This window comes from Maniola hyperantus, chromosome 22 (assembly GCF_902806685.2).
Source record: "Maniola hyperantus chromosome 22, iAphHyp1.2, whole genome shotgun sequence".
Classification (NCBI taxonomy): domain Eukaryota; kingdom Metazoa; phylum Arthropoda; class Insecta; order Lepidoptera; family Nymphalidae; genus Maniola; species Maniola hyperantus.
In genome coordinates, this window is record NC_048557.2 from 8,542,770 (window position 1) to 8,560,037 (window position 17,268).

General features: G+C 37.2%; 1 protein-coding gene and 1 long non-coding RNA gene across 2 annotated transcripts; one reads left to right on the forward strand and one right to left on the reverse strand.

The window, feature by feature from the left end:
- Nucleotides 1-2,808: 2,808 nt before the first annotated feature.
- Nucleotides 2,809-15,073, reverse strand: LOC117992835 (protein FAM114A2). Its single transcript, XM_069506321.1, is given in 17 exon segments — nucleotides 2,809-3,745; nucleotides 4,474-4,597; nucleotides 4,941-5,132; nucleotides 6,576-6,717; nucleotides 7,924-8,049; nucleotides 9,172-9,223; nucleotides 9,225-9,282; nucleotides 10,200-10,225; nucleotides 10,227-10,291; nucleotides 10,294-10,341; nucleotides 11,484-11,520; nucleotides 11,522-11,704; nucleotides 12,385-12,555; nucleotides 13,229-13,311; nucleotides 13,314-13,367; nucleotides 13,370-13,415; nucleotides 14,792-15,073. Coding segments are annotated over 17 exon segments (1,662 nt in total). The 5' UTR covers nucleotides 14,972-15,073; the 3' UTR covers nucleotides 2,809-3,670.
- On the forward strand, nucleotides 5,279-6,344 carry LOC138403939 (uncharacterized). Its single transcript, XR_011238056.1, has 2 exons — nucleotides 5,279-5,607; nucleotides 6,138-6,344. It is a non-coding gene; the product is annotated as an uncharacterized lncRNA (long non-coding RNA).
- Nucleotides 15,074-17,268: the final 2,195 nt, after the last annotated feature.

A 17,268-nucleotide genomic window follows, 5' to 3' on the forward strand; every position in this document is an offset into this window, starting at 1 on the left:
AACATTTGCAGCATCAGAGGAACCGCCAATGCGTCGCCGGTCTTTCAGGAATTTGTTGATCCGCCCCTTGAATAACACCATGTTAAAGTCTAGTGGGAACACCGCCGAAGGGAGTTGGTTCTACAATTATTTACATGTGTGTGGAAAAAAGATCTGGCACAAATCATTGAAAAGTCACACAAGTCATATAATATATGGCACAAGTCATAGTTGCTTTCAGCTAGCCGCGGCCGACGCCTTCCATTAAACCATACTTGAGCCAATTAAGAAAATCGAACCTAGAACCTCGTTCGCAGAGACGTATCCATATTACGCTAGCTGCTACACAATTCTCAAAAGGTAAAAGCAAAACGGTATTCTCTGTCCCACATCTGCAAAAGGGTTTCCTTACATGCGAATTGTATTAAAATTGCAACACGCTCACAAACGGGCAAGGCTTGGCAATTTCTAGATGCAATTATCTAGCCACGAAATTGCCTTATTAGGGACCTAAGTATATCTTTGTCGGCTACAGCTCAATAGACAATTCTCATGCCAAAGATCAATCTCAGTTACGATTGGGTAAATTTAAGTATGGTATTCTTTTTGCGACAATTCTTTTTAACCAATAATGAAAGTGTCGGCCAATCACAGGTCATACGTACAGGTACAGGCATACATCACATTGTGGCTGTCAAATATTGCAAATGACCCTCAGCAAGCCTTGCAAGCCCTCAGCAAAAAAACATGGCTGGGCATCTATCCGAGTAGTTCCTATCGTCTAAGCAATCGCTTCTCTTCAACGGTTGAGTGTAAATTATTAGCAGCTTTGGTTTTTATAGAGACGCCCAGGTTATTGATACTTTGTAGCTTCGAATAAAATCTAATCTAACTGGATGTGGATTGATTGATGCTGTCACTAATAAGAATTTTTATTGCTCTTTTATGAAACCTTTTATTTACCTACGAGTAAGTAAACCACTCCTTATATTTGGGCTAAATGGCTGCAGCTATCAACAATTTTTCACTGCACATTTTATATTTGGGCTATATGCCTGCAGCTACCAGCAATTTTATAGCCCGTTTGTAAGTTAAACACGGTATCCGAATTGCAACACGTTTGTACAGAAAAGCATGTGTTGCGGTTTTTGGTAATTTATTACGAAGAAATTTCGACATGACTGTGTTCGTTTTCTTCATCTTTTTCTTTTGTGTGAAAATTTAACGGTATTTGTTATTTTATTCATTCTTTTCTCACTGTTGGGGCGGGAACGTTAAATTCTGTATTTGTATGAAGCAACGACCTCTTATGTAGCAGGACAGGACGGGTCATATCGTACAATCATTTTTGCGGGCTGCAACTCGTCTTTCAATTCGAAATTCTATTCTATTCTATTTTAAGTATACTTCCTCTTTTTGATAGTCATGTGATAGCTCTCTATGACATAGTGGTGATAATTGATTACGTAGAGTTAAAACTGAAGCTACGAGGGTTCCAAATGCACCCAGGTCTGAGCCACACCCATGACCCACCGGCCACCAACAACAACAACAACAAACAATGCGCCTACAACAAACTCAACCGGGGTACAATGCGCCATATCTAAATCTATATATAAAACAGGCCAAGTGCGAGTCAGGCTCGCGCAATGAGGGTTCCGTACTACAGTCTCAGTATATTTTCGAAATTTTGCAGGATAATTCAAAAACAATGAGACATAAAAATAAATAAAAATTCGTTTTAGAATGCACAGGTGAAGACCTTTCATATGATACCCCACTTGAAATATTTATCTTACTTAGAAAATTGATTGAAAATACTAATTATTAGTTCATGACCACAATTTAATTTTTTTGTGTGATCTAACCCTAAATTCACGGTTTTCAGATTTTTCCCCAAATGTCAGCTATACCTCAAAAGGAAAAACGGAACCCTTATAGGATCACTTTGTCGTCTGTCCGTCTGTCTGTCTGTCTGTGCGTGTCTGTCAAGAAACCTACAGGGTACTTCCCGTTGACCTAGAATCATAAAATTTGGCAGGTAGGTAGATCTTATAGCTGACATTTGGGGAAAAAGTGACTGACTGATCTATCAACGCACAGCTCAAACTACTGGATGGATCGGGCTGAAGTTTGGCATGCAGATAGCTATTATGACGTAGGCATCCGCTAAGAAAGGATTTTTAAAAATTCAACCCCTAAGAGCGTAAAATAGGGGTTTGACATTTATGTAGCCCACGCGGACGAAGTCGCGAGCATAACCTAGTCTTCAGATAGGACGCCAAACTCTGCACGGCTTTTTCAGCTTGCGGAATCGTTACACGCATGTCCCTACCCTATGTTCTAATAGTAGTTGACAACATGACAACAAAAAAAATCCAAATTAAACAGATGCGTAAAACTGTACACACGTGCTAGCCACACTTCATTACTGGACCCAAAATTTTAGAAAATTAATGTTTCGCGTGTCACAGAAAAATAACTAATCAGTACTATAAACAATTTCCTGCACTAAAAATACTATTACCTACATAACCGTGAAATCATTTGTCATTTTAAATATTGCCACGCTTGAGTGAGTGCTATCATTAACTAGGTAGTGAATAGGTGCAATTACCCTATAGGGTAAAGGCACGGGTCTATTAATTTTGGAGGCATGTGGGGTCATTATTTGGTGACACCTGAGCCCTCAGTGTAAAATTCCAAACGTTACATTGGAACAGATTATTAAAAAAAATTTGAAAGACTGGGGAAAAAGGTGGAAGAAGGACTGTGGAATAGATACAAAAATGATAATTTTTGTACCTTATTTTAATTAAAAAAAATATGTGCAAGTAAAGCAGTTGAGATTTTATTGTCATATAACATTAATTTATACTAAAAAATTATAAATTTTGTTTTTCTCTAAAATCTGTTTTTTTTTCGTTCTTTACTAACACCAATAAATGTCATGCACCCACTTTGTTATATTTAACTATAATAATATTCTAATTTTAAAATAAAAAAATTATGCTTTAGACACTAAAAATATATTATTTAACCAATATAATATCACAATAATAAAATAATATTATAAAGAGTGAGACTTATGAACTAAGAGCCCGCGAGGGCCAGACCTTCGTTATTTTATAAAGCTGAAAGTTTATCTGTGTATTGTCCTCAACACAGGGAGGAACGATCAGCGACTATGAAGTTTTGATCATGGTGATTTTGGGAGATAACAGGTAACAAAGGTGTAATAAAAAAGCTTACATCAAAGTATGAAGTGTATTTTTTTATATTTTATTCGAAATAGTATTAGAAATCACGTCATGCATTGCCACACTTAGTGTCGTGGCAACCCCATGGGCCATGACACCCTTAAAGTTTAATCAATTTAATTTTCATCTTTCTCTCCATAAATATAAACTACCTAGTTATACACTACTTCGTTTTGGATTTGTTTTTTGTTAAATAAATTGTTACCTATCATTCTTGTTTTCATGCGCGTGCTTATATATATATCCAAATATTTAGTGGTAGACATAATTTTGTAATAAGTATTAATTTTTCATTGGAGACTGTTGTTTTATATATGTACTAATTATTTTTGTAATTGTAACTGTTTGTTTCCATAAAAATAAATTAAATTAAATTAAAATTGTAAAATAACAAAGGTCTGGCCCGCGCGGGCTCTCGACTGTATAATATTTTACACAGCGCCGATTTGTACGATAGGTAGAGCCAACTGGAATGCATTTTCTATGTATTTCGAACTGTTACCGGCCTGTGGAAGAAAAACACATTTTTTATAAACAATTCTAAGACTAACCGCGGTACTCACAGTCGCTAATCGTTACTTAAGAGATTGAGTTAAAACGAGACAGATTGATTTATATGAGAGATATAGTTCTGTCTCGTTTTAACTAAACTTAAGTAACGATTAAGCGACTCTGAGTACGGCTGTTAGGCTGTAATTTTTAAAGCTGTGATGCCTAGTGGTTAGGACGTCCGCCTTCTAATCGGAGGCCGGGGGTTCGATCCCGGGCACGCATCTCTAACTTTTTGGAGTTATGTGCGTTTTAAGTAATTAAATATCACTTGCTTTAACGGTGAAGGAAAACATTGTGAGGAAACCTGCATGCCTGAGAGTTCTCCATAATGTTCTCAAAAATGTGTGAAGTCTACCAATCCGCACTTGGCTAGCGTGGTAGACTATGGCCAAACCATTCTCACTCTGAGAGGAGACCTGTGCTCTGCAGTGAGCCGGCGATGGGTTGATCATGATGATGACTACGGCCACATGATGCGTTCCCAATGCGTTTCAGCGCCGCACCGTTGTAGATTTCAGTATAGGAATTCATACATCTACAGCCGACACTGAAACAACCTCGCATCACCCACACACACACACATAAACACACTCACTCACACTCTCTCTCTATCTCACATACACAAGTACAGACACAATTTCCAAACACTACCTTCTTTTAGTCAGTTAAAAATATAACTTACCTCTAAAAATACATTAGTGATGTAGTTATTAATCTGTTCTTTATCTTCTGACGTATGATTGGTCAGTTTCTCAGTAAACTGCGTCGCCAGTTCGCTGATGTGTTTTGTTAGAACTACCGTCATTCTGAAAAAAAATTGGGAATTAAATAAAATTGTACTGGAACACTTAAATCGCTTTGGGGCTTTGCCAGTAGTTTGGTAATCAGCCACGCTTTAAGCCTTTTTTTTTTTTAAACGCTGGGAAATGCGTTTACGCAGTGAAGGAAAACATCGTGAGGAATCCTGCATGCCTGAGAGTTCTCCATAATGTTCTTAAAGGTGTGTGAAGTCTACCAATCCGCACATGGCCAAACGTGGTAGACTATGGCCAAAACCCTTCTCACTCTGAGAGGAGACCCGTGCTCTGTAGTGAGCCGGCGATGGGTTGATCATGATGATGATGATGACTGAAAGTGAAGTTTACTCACTGAGTGAGAGCATCTGCTTCATCAGCGGTGGACCTCCTAGTCTTCACCAACAGCATTTCAGCAGTCTTGTGGTACAGTTCCACTGATAAGGCGGTCGTGTGAGCGAGACCGCTGACCGCTTTCTTGTATACAGCCTTCTCTGTTACACTTGAATCGCTTGTTTCGAGCCATGCTAATACTTCTGTGTATTGTCTGAAAGTTTTAGCAAATAAGAGTATTCGCATCTCTTTCTTACCAATGTAATAAGAAAAGGACAGACAAACCTAATTTAATTTAAAACTGTCTCGTGACTTAAGGTGCCAATCGTGAGCCTATTGTAAAATTTAGAGTATTCTATAATAATAGGGGTTAAAGTATGAAATTGCCGTTTTATTGTAATAGGTACTTCGAATTGACATAGAACCTTCATGGTTTGAGATTTTTGTTTCATACGGTACCTATGTAGTTCTTCTTTTAATAAATGTGCAACATTCGATTATCAACTTTCAGTTGTTTTTTTTTTATTCAGCTTAGACAATAAAGATGAATACTTCGAAAATTCGTGTGATTTTTGAATACGAGTTCCGACGCGGAACTAACGCGGCAGAAACAGCTCGCAATATTAATGTTGCGTTTGGAGAGGGGACTGCTAATGAACGCACTGTGCGATTTTGGTTTAAACGGTTTCGTGATGGAAACTTCGATTTGAAGAACGAACCACGTGGAAGGCCGCCCACACAGGTGAATAACAATGATTTGAAAGAGATGGTGGAAGCCGATCCGAGCCAAACTACCCAGGAATTAGCGGCATGGCTTAACGTTACCTTACCAACAATATTGACTCATTTGCGTCAAATCAATAAAATAAAAAAATATGAAAAATGGGTGCCACATCATTTGACTGATCTGCAGAAACGCGTGTTGAAACTTGCGTTGCCTTGTTGAGTCGATACAGAAATGAAGGAATATTGGATCGAATTGTGACATGTGATGAAAAATGGATTCTTTACGATAATCGTAAGCGGAAAATGCAATGGCTGACCCCAGGTCAAACGCCGCAACAGTGACCTAAAGCAAAGCTTACCAATAAAAAGGTTATGGTAACTGTTTGGTGGTCTCAGCGTGGTGTTATTCACTATAGCTTTCTCCGATCTGGTCAAGCAATAACGGCAGATGTCTACTGCGCCGAACTCCGAACAATGATAGCGAAACTAGCAGTGAAACAGCCCCGACTTATGAATCGATCTTCACCATTATTGCTCCATGATAACGCGAGACCTCATACAGCACGAGAAACCGTTTTAACTCTACAGGAACTGCAATTAGAAACCATTCGTCACCCTCCGTATTCGCCAGACCTTGCTCCAACGGACTACCATTTTTTTCGTGATTTGGTCAATTTTCTGCGTGATAAAAAGTTTTCTTCTCAGGAGGCAATGCAAAATGCTTTCACACAGTTTGTCGAATCTAGATCACCAGAGTTATATCGCAAAGGCATAAATGAGCTTCATATTAGATGGCAGCAATGCATAGATAATAATGGTAATTATTTTGATTAAATAAATATGTTAAATTTAAAAAAAAAACTAATTTTTATTTTTCAGTACAAATCGGCAATTTCATACTTTAACCCCTAATATAAAGTAGGGCACTTACTTGATTAGAAGTTGGAATTGTATTTTAAGGCCTATGTCTCTAGTGGCTTTTTGCAGTCGTTCGTGTAACGCGTCCGGTTTGGACGCGCCTTCTATTGTTTCTTCCTCTTCTTCATCTTCTTCCTCGGGCATTTCACACAGTTCTGGAATTACATAACAGTATTTTTTTTTAGCCTAGTGGTTAGGACGTCCGCTTTCTAATCGGAGGTCGGGGGTTCGATACCGGGCACGCGCCTCTAACTTTTCGGAGCTATGTGCGTTTTAATTAATTAAATATCACTTGCTTTAACGGTGAAGGAAAACATCGTGAGGAAACCTGCATGCCTGAGAGTTCTCCATAATGTTCTCAAAGGTGTGTGAAGTTTACCAATCCGCACATGGCTAGCGTGGTAGACTATGGCCAAAACCCTTCTCACTCTGAGAGGAGACCCGTGCTCTGTAGTGAGCCGGTTGGGTTGTAATCATCATCATGATGATGATGATTTTTTTTTATTTTTTTTATTTGTATTTGTATTTGTATTTATTTATTTTTCGATTCAGATAAGATTGTGTAAAAAATTCATACTAATATTATAAATGTGAAAGTGTCTGTCTGGATGCTAGCTTTACCGATTTTGATGAAATTTGGCACAGAGTTACAGTACGCCGCTGAAAGTAATGTACATCGACCTTTAGAAGGAGGTAGCTAGAGCACTGCCTGTCGTTGAGACCGACAAAACGTCACATCGGTATGAATGACAGAGACAACGCTCTACAAAACCGAAACGTCATTCTAAGGGCCGATGTACATTACTTGCGACCACGTACTGTAGTTTTACTTTACGTTACGTTGTTAGTTTTTTAGTAGACGCAACGTTCGGACAGTGTTCGAGATAATATGAGTGTCGTTTGCTTAATCAAGCCGCTTAACGGATTATGGAAGTTAGTTTAATGAATTAGACAATATTTGACTCATCCGATGTCACGCGATCTGTGGCGGGGAAGCCATCTCGAATCGATTTGTATAAATACCGGTGTATGAAGGTTTTTAGGCCAGTCTCGTTCCGACTTGAGACTCGATGACTATTAAATACTTTTGTGTTTAGATCGCTATTTTGATTATGCGGTTGCTATAGCAATTGTGCCCTAATGAAGTTAATATTGCAGTTAGGTTATTATAATAATTAAAACTCTCGATAGGCCTCTACGCGTTACGATCTATATCCACGTGCAAGCTTTATATGAGGGAACATTTTAATAACTTATAAAATTAGTTACATTTAACCTGCTTTTCTGAATTACGCTTAAACAAGCAAAACAAATCTACGTCCTTGACGTCAAGCCGCTTAACCGTCTCGGTAGCTCTTTACCTGCAACTTGCTGTAACGTTTCCTTAATGTCCTGTCGCTTGTCGGGTTCCGCACTCCGCAGCCGCTCCTCTATCCTCATACTGACTTGCTTTGACAGCATTTCTAATGCTTCCAAGTGGACTAGGCCTGAAATATAACAGACATTGGGGCTAATTCCTTTGTACACAATCTCTAAACTAAACTAAAATGGCACGTCTAAATCTATTGCTATCCCTTTCATAATGTTGCTAGCGGTAAAGGATAGCACTAGATTTAGACCTGTTAATTTAGTTTAGTTTAGAGATTGTGTACAAGAGAATCGGCCCCAATATTATGAATATATGATTAAAAAAAAAACTTTTTTATTCAAATAAACTTTTACAAGTACTTTCAAATAGTCGGATGCATCTACCACTGGTTCGGAATGCTTTTCCTACCGAGATATAGAAACTATTCAATCTTTGAACCCAAGGATTTTAAATCTAAATATATAAAAGGATAAGGTGACTGATTGACTGACTGACTGATCTATCAACGCACAGCTCAAACTACTGGACGGATCGAGCTGAAAATTGGCATGCAGATAGCTATTATGACGTAGGCATCCGCTAAGAAAGGATTTTTCAAAATTCAACCCCTAAGGGAGTGAAATAGGGGTTTGAAATTTGTGTAGTGCACGCGGATGAAGTCGTGAGCATAAGCTAGTCTAATATAAAGCCAATGAAGTACTGATCTTAATTTAGAATACAGCAGATTTAAAAAAAAAGATAAGTCAATCACTGCCCATAAATGCGAAAGCGTGTTTGTTTGTTGGTTTATCCTTCAATCGCGTCGCAATGGAGCAACGGATCGCGTGATTTTTGCATGGATATAGTTGACATAGGCTACTTTTTATCCCGAATAAAAACCGGCCAAGTGCGAGTCGGGCTCGCGCAATGAGGGTTCCGTACTACTGTCGTATTTTTTCGACATTTTGCACGATGATTCAAAAACTATGATGCATAAAAATAAATAAAAATCTGTTTTAGAATGTACAGGTGAAGACCTTTCATATGATACCCCACTTGATATAGTCACTAACTTCGAAAGTTGAAAATACTAATTATTAGTTCATGACGACAATTTAATTTTTTTTTGTGTGATCTAACTAAATTCACGGTTTTCAGATTTTTCCCCAAATGTCAGCTCAGCTATAAGATCTTCTACCTACTTGCCAAATTTCATAATTCTAGGTCTTAGGTAACTTGTATCTGAATAAAAATAAAAAACCTTCAAAATCATCGAACAGTGTCTCGTAGTGCACCTCTTTGGCCTCCCGTTTAGGCCTCTTTCAGCTGATCCTCTTCGTCCGCCTTGGCTTTAGCTTCCCGAAGCACCTGGTATTTAATATTGTAAGTTAATCAATTCCAGGTACAGCTAAACTTTCAAATACAAGTAAAAAAAAATTATAAAAAAGTTTATTTCTAGGTGTACAGTAAGTCTAAGAGGTTGAGCCTTTTTTCAGAAGTAGGAGAATAATGCTGTGTTAGAAATTAGAATACACCACTCTTCCATAACAATATTATCAGCGTTATCATGTACGTGTGTGTGCGCGTGTGTGTGTGTGTGTGTGTGTGTGTGTCAAATAAACCTAATTAGTTCTAGATATACATATAATGCGTAACAATAGCGATTCCACTTTATCATAGTTTAGTGATAACAGATACTTTTCAAATTTTCTTTGCAAGCATGGAAATTTTAGTGCATATGTTTTGAGTTTCCTGTAATCAATATATTAATACTGTTTGGAGAGTGACATAGGCTACTTTTTATCTCGGAAAATCAAAGAGTTCCCACGAGATTTTTAAAAACCTAAATCTAGCCCTAACCTAAAGTTAGTAACGTTATATAGATAACTTGATTGTATGGAATATTGATTCCGATGAATTATGATCTCAGCTGCGCGACTGCGGGAGAATAACAGCTACAATGTCACGAGCGCAATCATCTCTGATTGGTTAACGCTCGCTCACTATTGGCTACAATGCATTGTTGCAACAAGAATCGCACAAATTCAGCCAATCAGAACCAATTGAGATTGTAACTAATGATTGATGCAGGGTTTTAGACAATCGCCCTACAGATCTTATGGTTTGGAGAGTGAAGATGAGTGAAATAGAGTGAGAAAACTTTCGGTCTAGATCTTGAATCCGACATCTGTCAATATTAGGGTAGTGGTCACGTGAAATTAAAGATAAATAGGTCCTCATAGCCTATTTAGCGTCAATGAATACGACACAGTGGAAGACATACCTGTGGATAGTACAGGCTTATCCCCAGAGTCCTAGACCCAGCATGGCACGTTTCTTGGCTAAGCCCGGATCCCCTTCCTGTAGGACCTCCATTGTCTCTTGCCTATTGTCTCTAATGTGTCAAGACCGCCTGCTATTACTTTTGTACCTGTATAAGCATCATAATCATCATAATCATAATTTATTATTGCAAATACACGTTTTATAGGTGGTACAGCAGTCCAAGTCAGTGTATATACCATTATAATGGTGTGCAACAGTTACCTAGCATTTACAATTATTATGTTAATTACATTAATGACAATCACAATAAAGGGAAATTCAAAAGTATTATTAACATAGAAAATAATAAGTAAATGTAAACCAGCAAAAATTAACATAGAAAATATATTAGTAAATGTAAAGCAGTAAACTATACTTACATGCTTTAGATAATCGGCACCGATTCTAAGCACAACCTAATTTTAGAGTATTCGCACCCTCTCCTTACTATTGTAATATGAAAAGGACAGAAGCAGTTTGACATTTCTAAATTTAATTTTTAGATGGTAAACCCGTGATTTTAGCACGCACTGGCGAACCTACTGTTTAAATTTGTACTGTGGCACTAAAATTTAGAGTCTTTAAATGTGAAAGTCATGTTCCGTTCCTTTTTTAGCATTGTTAAAAAGAAAAGGATGCAGTACTACTCGAAATTTAGTTTAGAGTAAGACAAAGGATCGGTGCCAATAGATTTTTAAATGGATGGCGGTTCAAACCCCACCCATTATCGTCGCACTATTGTCGTACTTACTCCTAGCACAAGCTCTTCGCTTATTGGAGGGGAAAAAGAAAGAAGATTAGTCATAATTAACCAGGCTAAGATTCTTTAAAAAAAATGAATCAAAACTGCAACTGAGTATTTTGAAAAAATCTTCTAAAAACTCAAATAATCATGCCAATATAGATTAGAATCATCATTATCAGTGGGGGAGGGGGGGACTTCCACACTTCCGGCGCGAGGTCTCCATGCATCACCTTGGGACCCCAACGTCTATCGGCTTTACGAACGACTACGAACTGTTCTATTCAAATAAATTTATACAAGTGCTTTTGATCGTCAAAACAATTTGTCACTGGTTCGGAAAACCATTCCTACTGAGAAGAACCAGCAAGAAACTCGGCGGTTGCTCTTATGCAATAAAAAGTTACTTTTATTTTTATTTATTTATTTTTATCATTGGCTAACTGTATCTGAAAAAAAAAAGTTCAGACATACAAAACCCTAAAAAGAAGTTAGAAGTAGACTACCTGTACTCTCTACGTACTTAGTAACACTGGACAGCAAAACTACCAAAGGGGAATGCACCATCATTAGCACCATGACTACTTTGCTCTGGCTTTACTTCAGTATTATCTCTCTTTCATCATCTGTGGCATTTTGTTTTGAGTCATTCCTTGACGGATAATCTCGCAAGCTCTTCAGGATCTGGTGCGCCGATGGCCTGTTTTCTAAAAACTGTTGAAATTCCCTGTAAGTAAAAACAGTTTTTTTTTTAATCCATGTAAGTAATGATTGCAATCTAAGATGGAAGCGGTATGGCGTTTTTATTAAACCTAAATATATAGGTATCATCACATCGTACATCAAAAGGAAAAACGAAACCCTTATAAGATCACTTTGTGTCTGTCTGTCTGTCCAGTCTGTCAAGAAACCTACAGGGTACTGTCCCGTTGAACTAGCATCATGAAATTTGGCAGGTAGGTAGATCTTATAGCTGACATTTAGGGAAAATCTGAAAAACTGTGAATTTTGGGTTTTAGATCACAACAAAAAAAAATTAAATGCGTTCATGAACAAATAATTAGTATTGCTCACTGCTGGGGGGGAAGGAAGATTAATATACCATGTGGGTATCATATGAAAAGGTCTGCACCTGAGTCATTCTAAACGATATTTAATTTATGTTAGTTGCATCATAGTTTGTTTTGGAATTATCGTGCAAATTATCAAAACAACTACTACGGTAGTAAGGATTTTGTCCCCCAAGTTGGTTGATCGAGAGACCATGTCAGCTGTATTTATTTTTGAAAAAAAACCTGCCAAGTGCGAGTCAGTCTCGCGTCAACCTAGGGTTCCGTTTAAAAATAAAGTAAAACGGATACCCTAGTTGCGCGAGCCTGACTCGCACTTGGCAGGCTGTTTTTTTACTGACTTGGAAACCTGGGTGGTCAAATATGTTGAAGACCCGCTGTGGCCTGTGCTTAATAAAGAGTCCACCACCCCACCCCCCGCCCATCCTTCACTTTTAGGTTGTTCGGTTGAGAATCTGCTAGTACTTCCTTTATGGTTTGTGCATTGAGGCTTTTGGTTTTGAGGTTGCTCCTTATGTAATTTTGAGTTATTAATTACTAGCTGATGGCCGTGATTTTACCGGGTAAAAAAGTAGCCTATGTGATAATTCCAGGGTATAATCTATCTTCCAGTCCAAATTTCATCCAAATACCTTTCAGAGCCGTTTTTGCGTGTATTGAGTAAAACAAACATCCAAACATCCAAACGTTACATTTATATATAATTAGGAGTAGGATTAGGATATAGGTTTAGGTACTAGTGAATAATGAAGTACAGTAGTCAGCAGACAATAATGTACGTCGACTTTTAGAAAGAGGTTTTAGCTTCGTAGAGCATTGTATCAGTCTGATTTAGGTTTTTAAAAATCCTGAGTGAACACTTTGATTTTCCGGGATAAAAAGTAGCCTATGTCACTCTCCAGGTTTTACACTATACCCATGCAAAAAATCACGTCGATCCGTTGGTCCATTGCGACGTGATTGAAGGACAAACCAACAAACAAACACACTTTCGCATTTATAATATGGGTAGTGATAATATTAATCATCAACTACCAAAAAGAGTACCTACAATAGTACCTACTTTGAATAAATAATTTGAATATGAAATTTTGAAAATTTAAAGAGACAGCAAAGTGATTCTTTAAGGTTTCCACTTTGAGATATTCTATGGAGCCTTAATTAACAGAGAAAATGTGTACCTTAGAAGTTACATTAACATTGTCGTCTCCCCAATCATCAAAATCATCCCAGCCAGTGTTTTGTGACTCTCTTGACTTAGCTGTTGGCTTCTACCCTTGCTGGAGCTTGGTTTCTCTTTTTGAGGAATGTTACTAGCTCTGACTCTTCTTCTACGTCAAAATCATCCCATCCATCTTTTGGAATATCCTGAAAATAGGTATTTAGTACCTATAAGTATGTATTTAGAATTTGAGAATAAACACTTGCGTGCAATGTAATTTGATTGGGGTAAGCTAAGATTTTGTTTTAATTTTATTTATTTAATTATTTACAATTTTTAACAATTTTACTCATTAAAAATAATTCCCATATTATGCTAGTTAACAATATGTGATCCTGCCAAAGGAGTGCTTAGACACTCATACTAAGATAATTTTGTTGTCACCTTCCTCCATACCTTGTTACATAATATTATATTACACCATCTAGCTTATTTTATTAACTTCATGTTACTTTGGTAATTAAATAATGCTTTGAATTTGATGTTACAGCCATAACACATAACTGAGTAGGCTACAATACACATAGTAATTTACTACATGTCTTACACACTAACACACACGGTTATGTATATCAATAATAAGTGTACACACAATAAATTTAATTTATGATGGATAGTTAGCAATATGATTGTACATGTAATAATTTTAAACTTTTTTCAAATCAGTCAAATATTATGAAGAAAGTTCAAAATTAGACAATCATAGCTACTTATGAGATAACCTACCGATAATGATCAAAGAGTTCTTTTCTGAAAGCAATAGTTGCTATAGAAAGCAAGAGGTTCCTGCAGCAGTGAAGTGTTGCGAGAGGCGTGATGATGTGACTGACTCAAGAGCTCAGTGATTCAACTACTTGTGACCTGTCACGCTTCCACAGCACTCCATTACCACAGGAGCCTACACAGTTATGTGTTATACCTATAGCTAGTAGGTAATTACTTGTCTATCTAAATACTAATCTAAATCTAAATATATAAAACGAAAAGGTGACTGACTGACTGATCTATCAACGCACAGCTCAAACTACTGGACAGATCGAGCTAAATTTTGGCATGCAGATAGATATTATGACATAGACATCTGCTGAGAAGGATTTTTGAAAATTCAACCCCTTAGGGGTAAAATAGTGGTTTAAAATTTGAGTAGTCCATATGGATGAAGTTGCGGCATAAGCTAGTTTAATTATATTATTTGTTATGGTAGGTATGACAAAAGAGAGCTATTACCTTTTTAGTGCAAACATATGATTGTAGACTGCAAAACTACAATCACAAGTTTAATTTAAGATTATTTATTTTTCTTGTAGGTAGCACATTTTTTATACACTAGGTAGGTAACTAGGTACTTTATGTAGTCTGTTTTATGACAGCTAAATAGTTTTAAGAAAAAGACAGTAAGTAGCATAACATTGTTCACAGCTGGCAAAAACATAATTATGTAAATGTAAATAGGATTGGGATACTTAACAGTTAGATTTTGTAATAAACGTTGATAGAGAAACACCTTGGTTGGAATACTCACATCTCTCTTAGGGGCTGCCAGTTTATTTAAACCGGATTCTTGTGGTTTTCTATTGTCCTGATCAGATTCTACATTATCACTATAATTTGATGATGATAATCGCTTTTTCCTTTCTCGTTTATTTGGGCTGCTATGACCTTCGTCTGCACTCTCAAAATCATCGCTATCACTGGAGGGCATTTTGCTAAATTATGAAAATTATTGAAAATTTACACCCAAAAATTCAATATTTCGTGATTTCGTTCTACGTCTACGTGTTTGACAGAACAACGTTACGTTTCTGCAACTCATTTGACACTTGTCAGTTTGCGACAATATAATTGCGTTTTGTTCACATGTTTTGCATGTTTTCAAAAGAAATGGAACGTAATTAACAAAAGTATATGTTATAACGAAATAACTAGGTACCTACTCAAAAAATTTATGATAAGTAATATTAATTATAAGTTACCTATTATTAATTAACAACCAGGAGCTTGCGTAAAATAAACTAATTTGATAGAATTTCGAATTTTTTACGTCAGTTTTCAGTTATTTTTCTGCGATTTTGAGAAGCTCGACTGGGCTTTTTTCGTGAGTTTTTTGTTATTAATAATTATTAGTTGTATTAATACAGTTACCTATCTTACTTTGAAAATTGAAAATACAAATTATTTGTTCTTGAACACATTTTAATTTTTTTGATAATATGTAAGTATACATATAACCACAAATTCACGGTTTTCGGATTTTTTCCTTTACTTGTGCTATAAGACCTTCCTGCCAAATTTGATGATAGTAGATAAACGGGAAGTAACCGTATAGGTTTTCTTGACAGACACGACAGACAGAAAGACGGACAGACAGACAACGTAGTGATCCTATAAGGCATCGTTTTTCCTTTTGAGGTACGGAACCCTAAAAAGGTACAGAGTAGAGATACGACGGCGATAGTGCGCGACGGCATCAACGTGGCTTCGTGTGCTCCGCAGTCCGAAGTTCCCTACTACGTGTGCTTCGTGTGAAGCCTTCATAGTGTGCATGCCAAACCAAGACATAAATGTTGCTGCTTAGTGAGTGCACAGAATGCGCTAATTAATAGGATTTAGCTAATCCGATTTAGACTTTAACTACATTTTAAAGACTAAACTGATGATCTTTACGTAACTTCAATGAGCAATGCAAACAAGATTATGTCAGGTAAGCTGGCTAGATGTATGGTCCGCGACAGGTCGAGATGGCAATCGGGGTTTGAGGCAGGGGGAAGCCCCGCACAGCCGCACGTCACCCGCGCTCGTCCGCACCGGGCTAGCGCGGGGGCTGAGCAGGTTTGCGGGGCGTTCCCTCATCGAATGCAATCTCGCGCGTGTTGGGTTCCGTACCTCAAAGAAAAACGCAACCCTTTTATAGGATCACTTTGTTGTCGGTTGTGTCAAGAAACCTACAGGGTACTCCTGTTGAGCTAGAATCATGAAATTTGGCAGCGTAGGTAAGTCCCTATAGGAGACATTCGGGGATAAATCTGAAAACCGTGACTTTGTGGTAACATCACACAAAAAAAAATAAATTGTGGTCATGAACTAATAGGAATTAGTATTTTCAATTTTCGAAGTAAGAAACTATATCCCCGTGGGGTATCATATGAAAGGTCTTCATCTGTGCATTCTAAACAGATTTTTTATTTAATTGTATGCATCATAGTTTTGAATTATCGTTGCAAAATGTCGAAAAATTACGACTATAGTACGAAACCCTCGTGCACGAGCCTGACCTCGTACTTGGCCGATTTTTTAAGCATAAACTTCGTTAGATTACTTGCGTTTTTTCCAAATAAAAAAGGGGAGCTGCCGAAGTTGTGGTATTTTAGTCAGTCATACAGTGACTGAAGATAACAGTTCTGACTTCTGCCGCTCGATTGCGGTAGAATGACAGCTCTATCATCCTTTCACGATCGCAATCACCTCTGATTGGTTGAGGTCCGCTCACTATTAGCTACCATGCATTGTTGCAACAACATCGCCAAATTCAGCCAATCAATGCGGGTTTTATGAAATTGACCTACTGATCATTGTGCACAACCACTAGTCCGTGTGCCCAACAAATCGAATTACAAAACTAACGACAAATAACAACGATGCAGTTGATTGTTATTGTTTTTATATTTGTTGTTACGAGTTAAAATTTCGGTTAGAAATTGCGGGTAGTCTTACATTCATGAGTGATTGTCGGTATTTTCGTCAGGTCGAAAAATAAACTTACCTTTTTCTTAGTGAATGCGTGTGTTTATATTTTTTCCAGAATTTCGAACTGTGGTGATCTAATATAGGTAGGTACAGTTGTTTGTCGGTTTTTCGGTAAAATGGTTAAATAATAACAATGATCGAATTCTGGTTGTGTACTGGGAATATGCTATGAGGAAATAATGGTTTATTCATATTTGGAATTTTTCAATTCTATTTTTATAGTAGGTGAGGTTGTTTATATTTTGTGCTACTGGT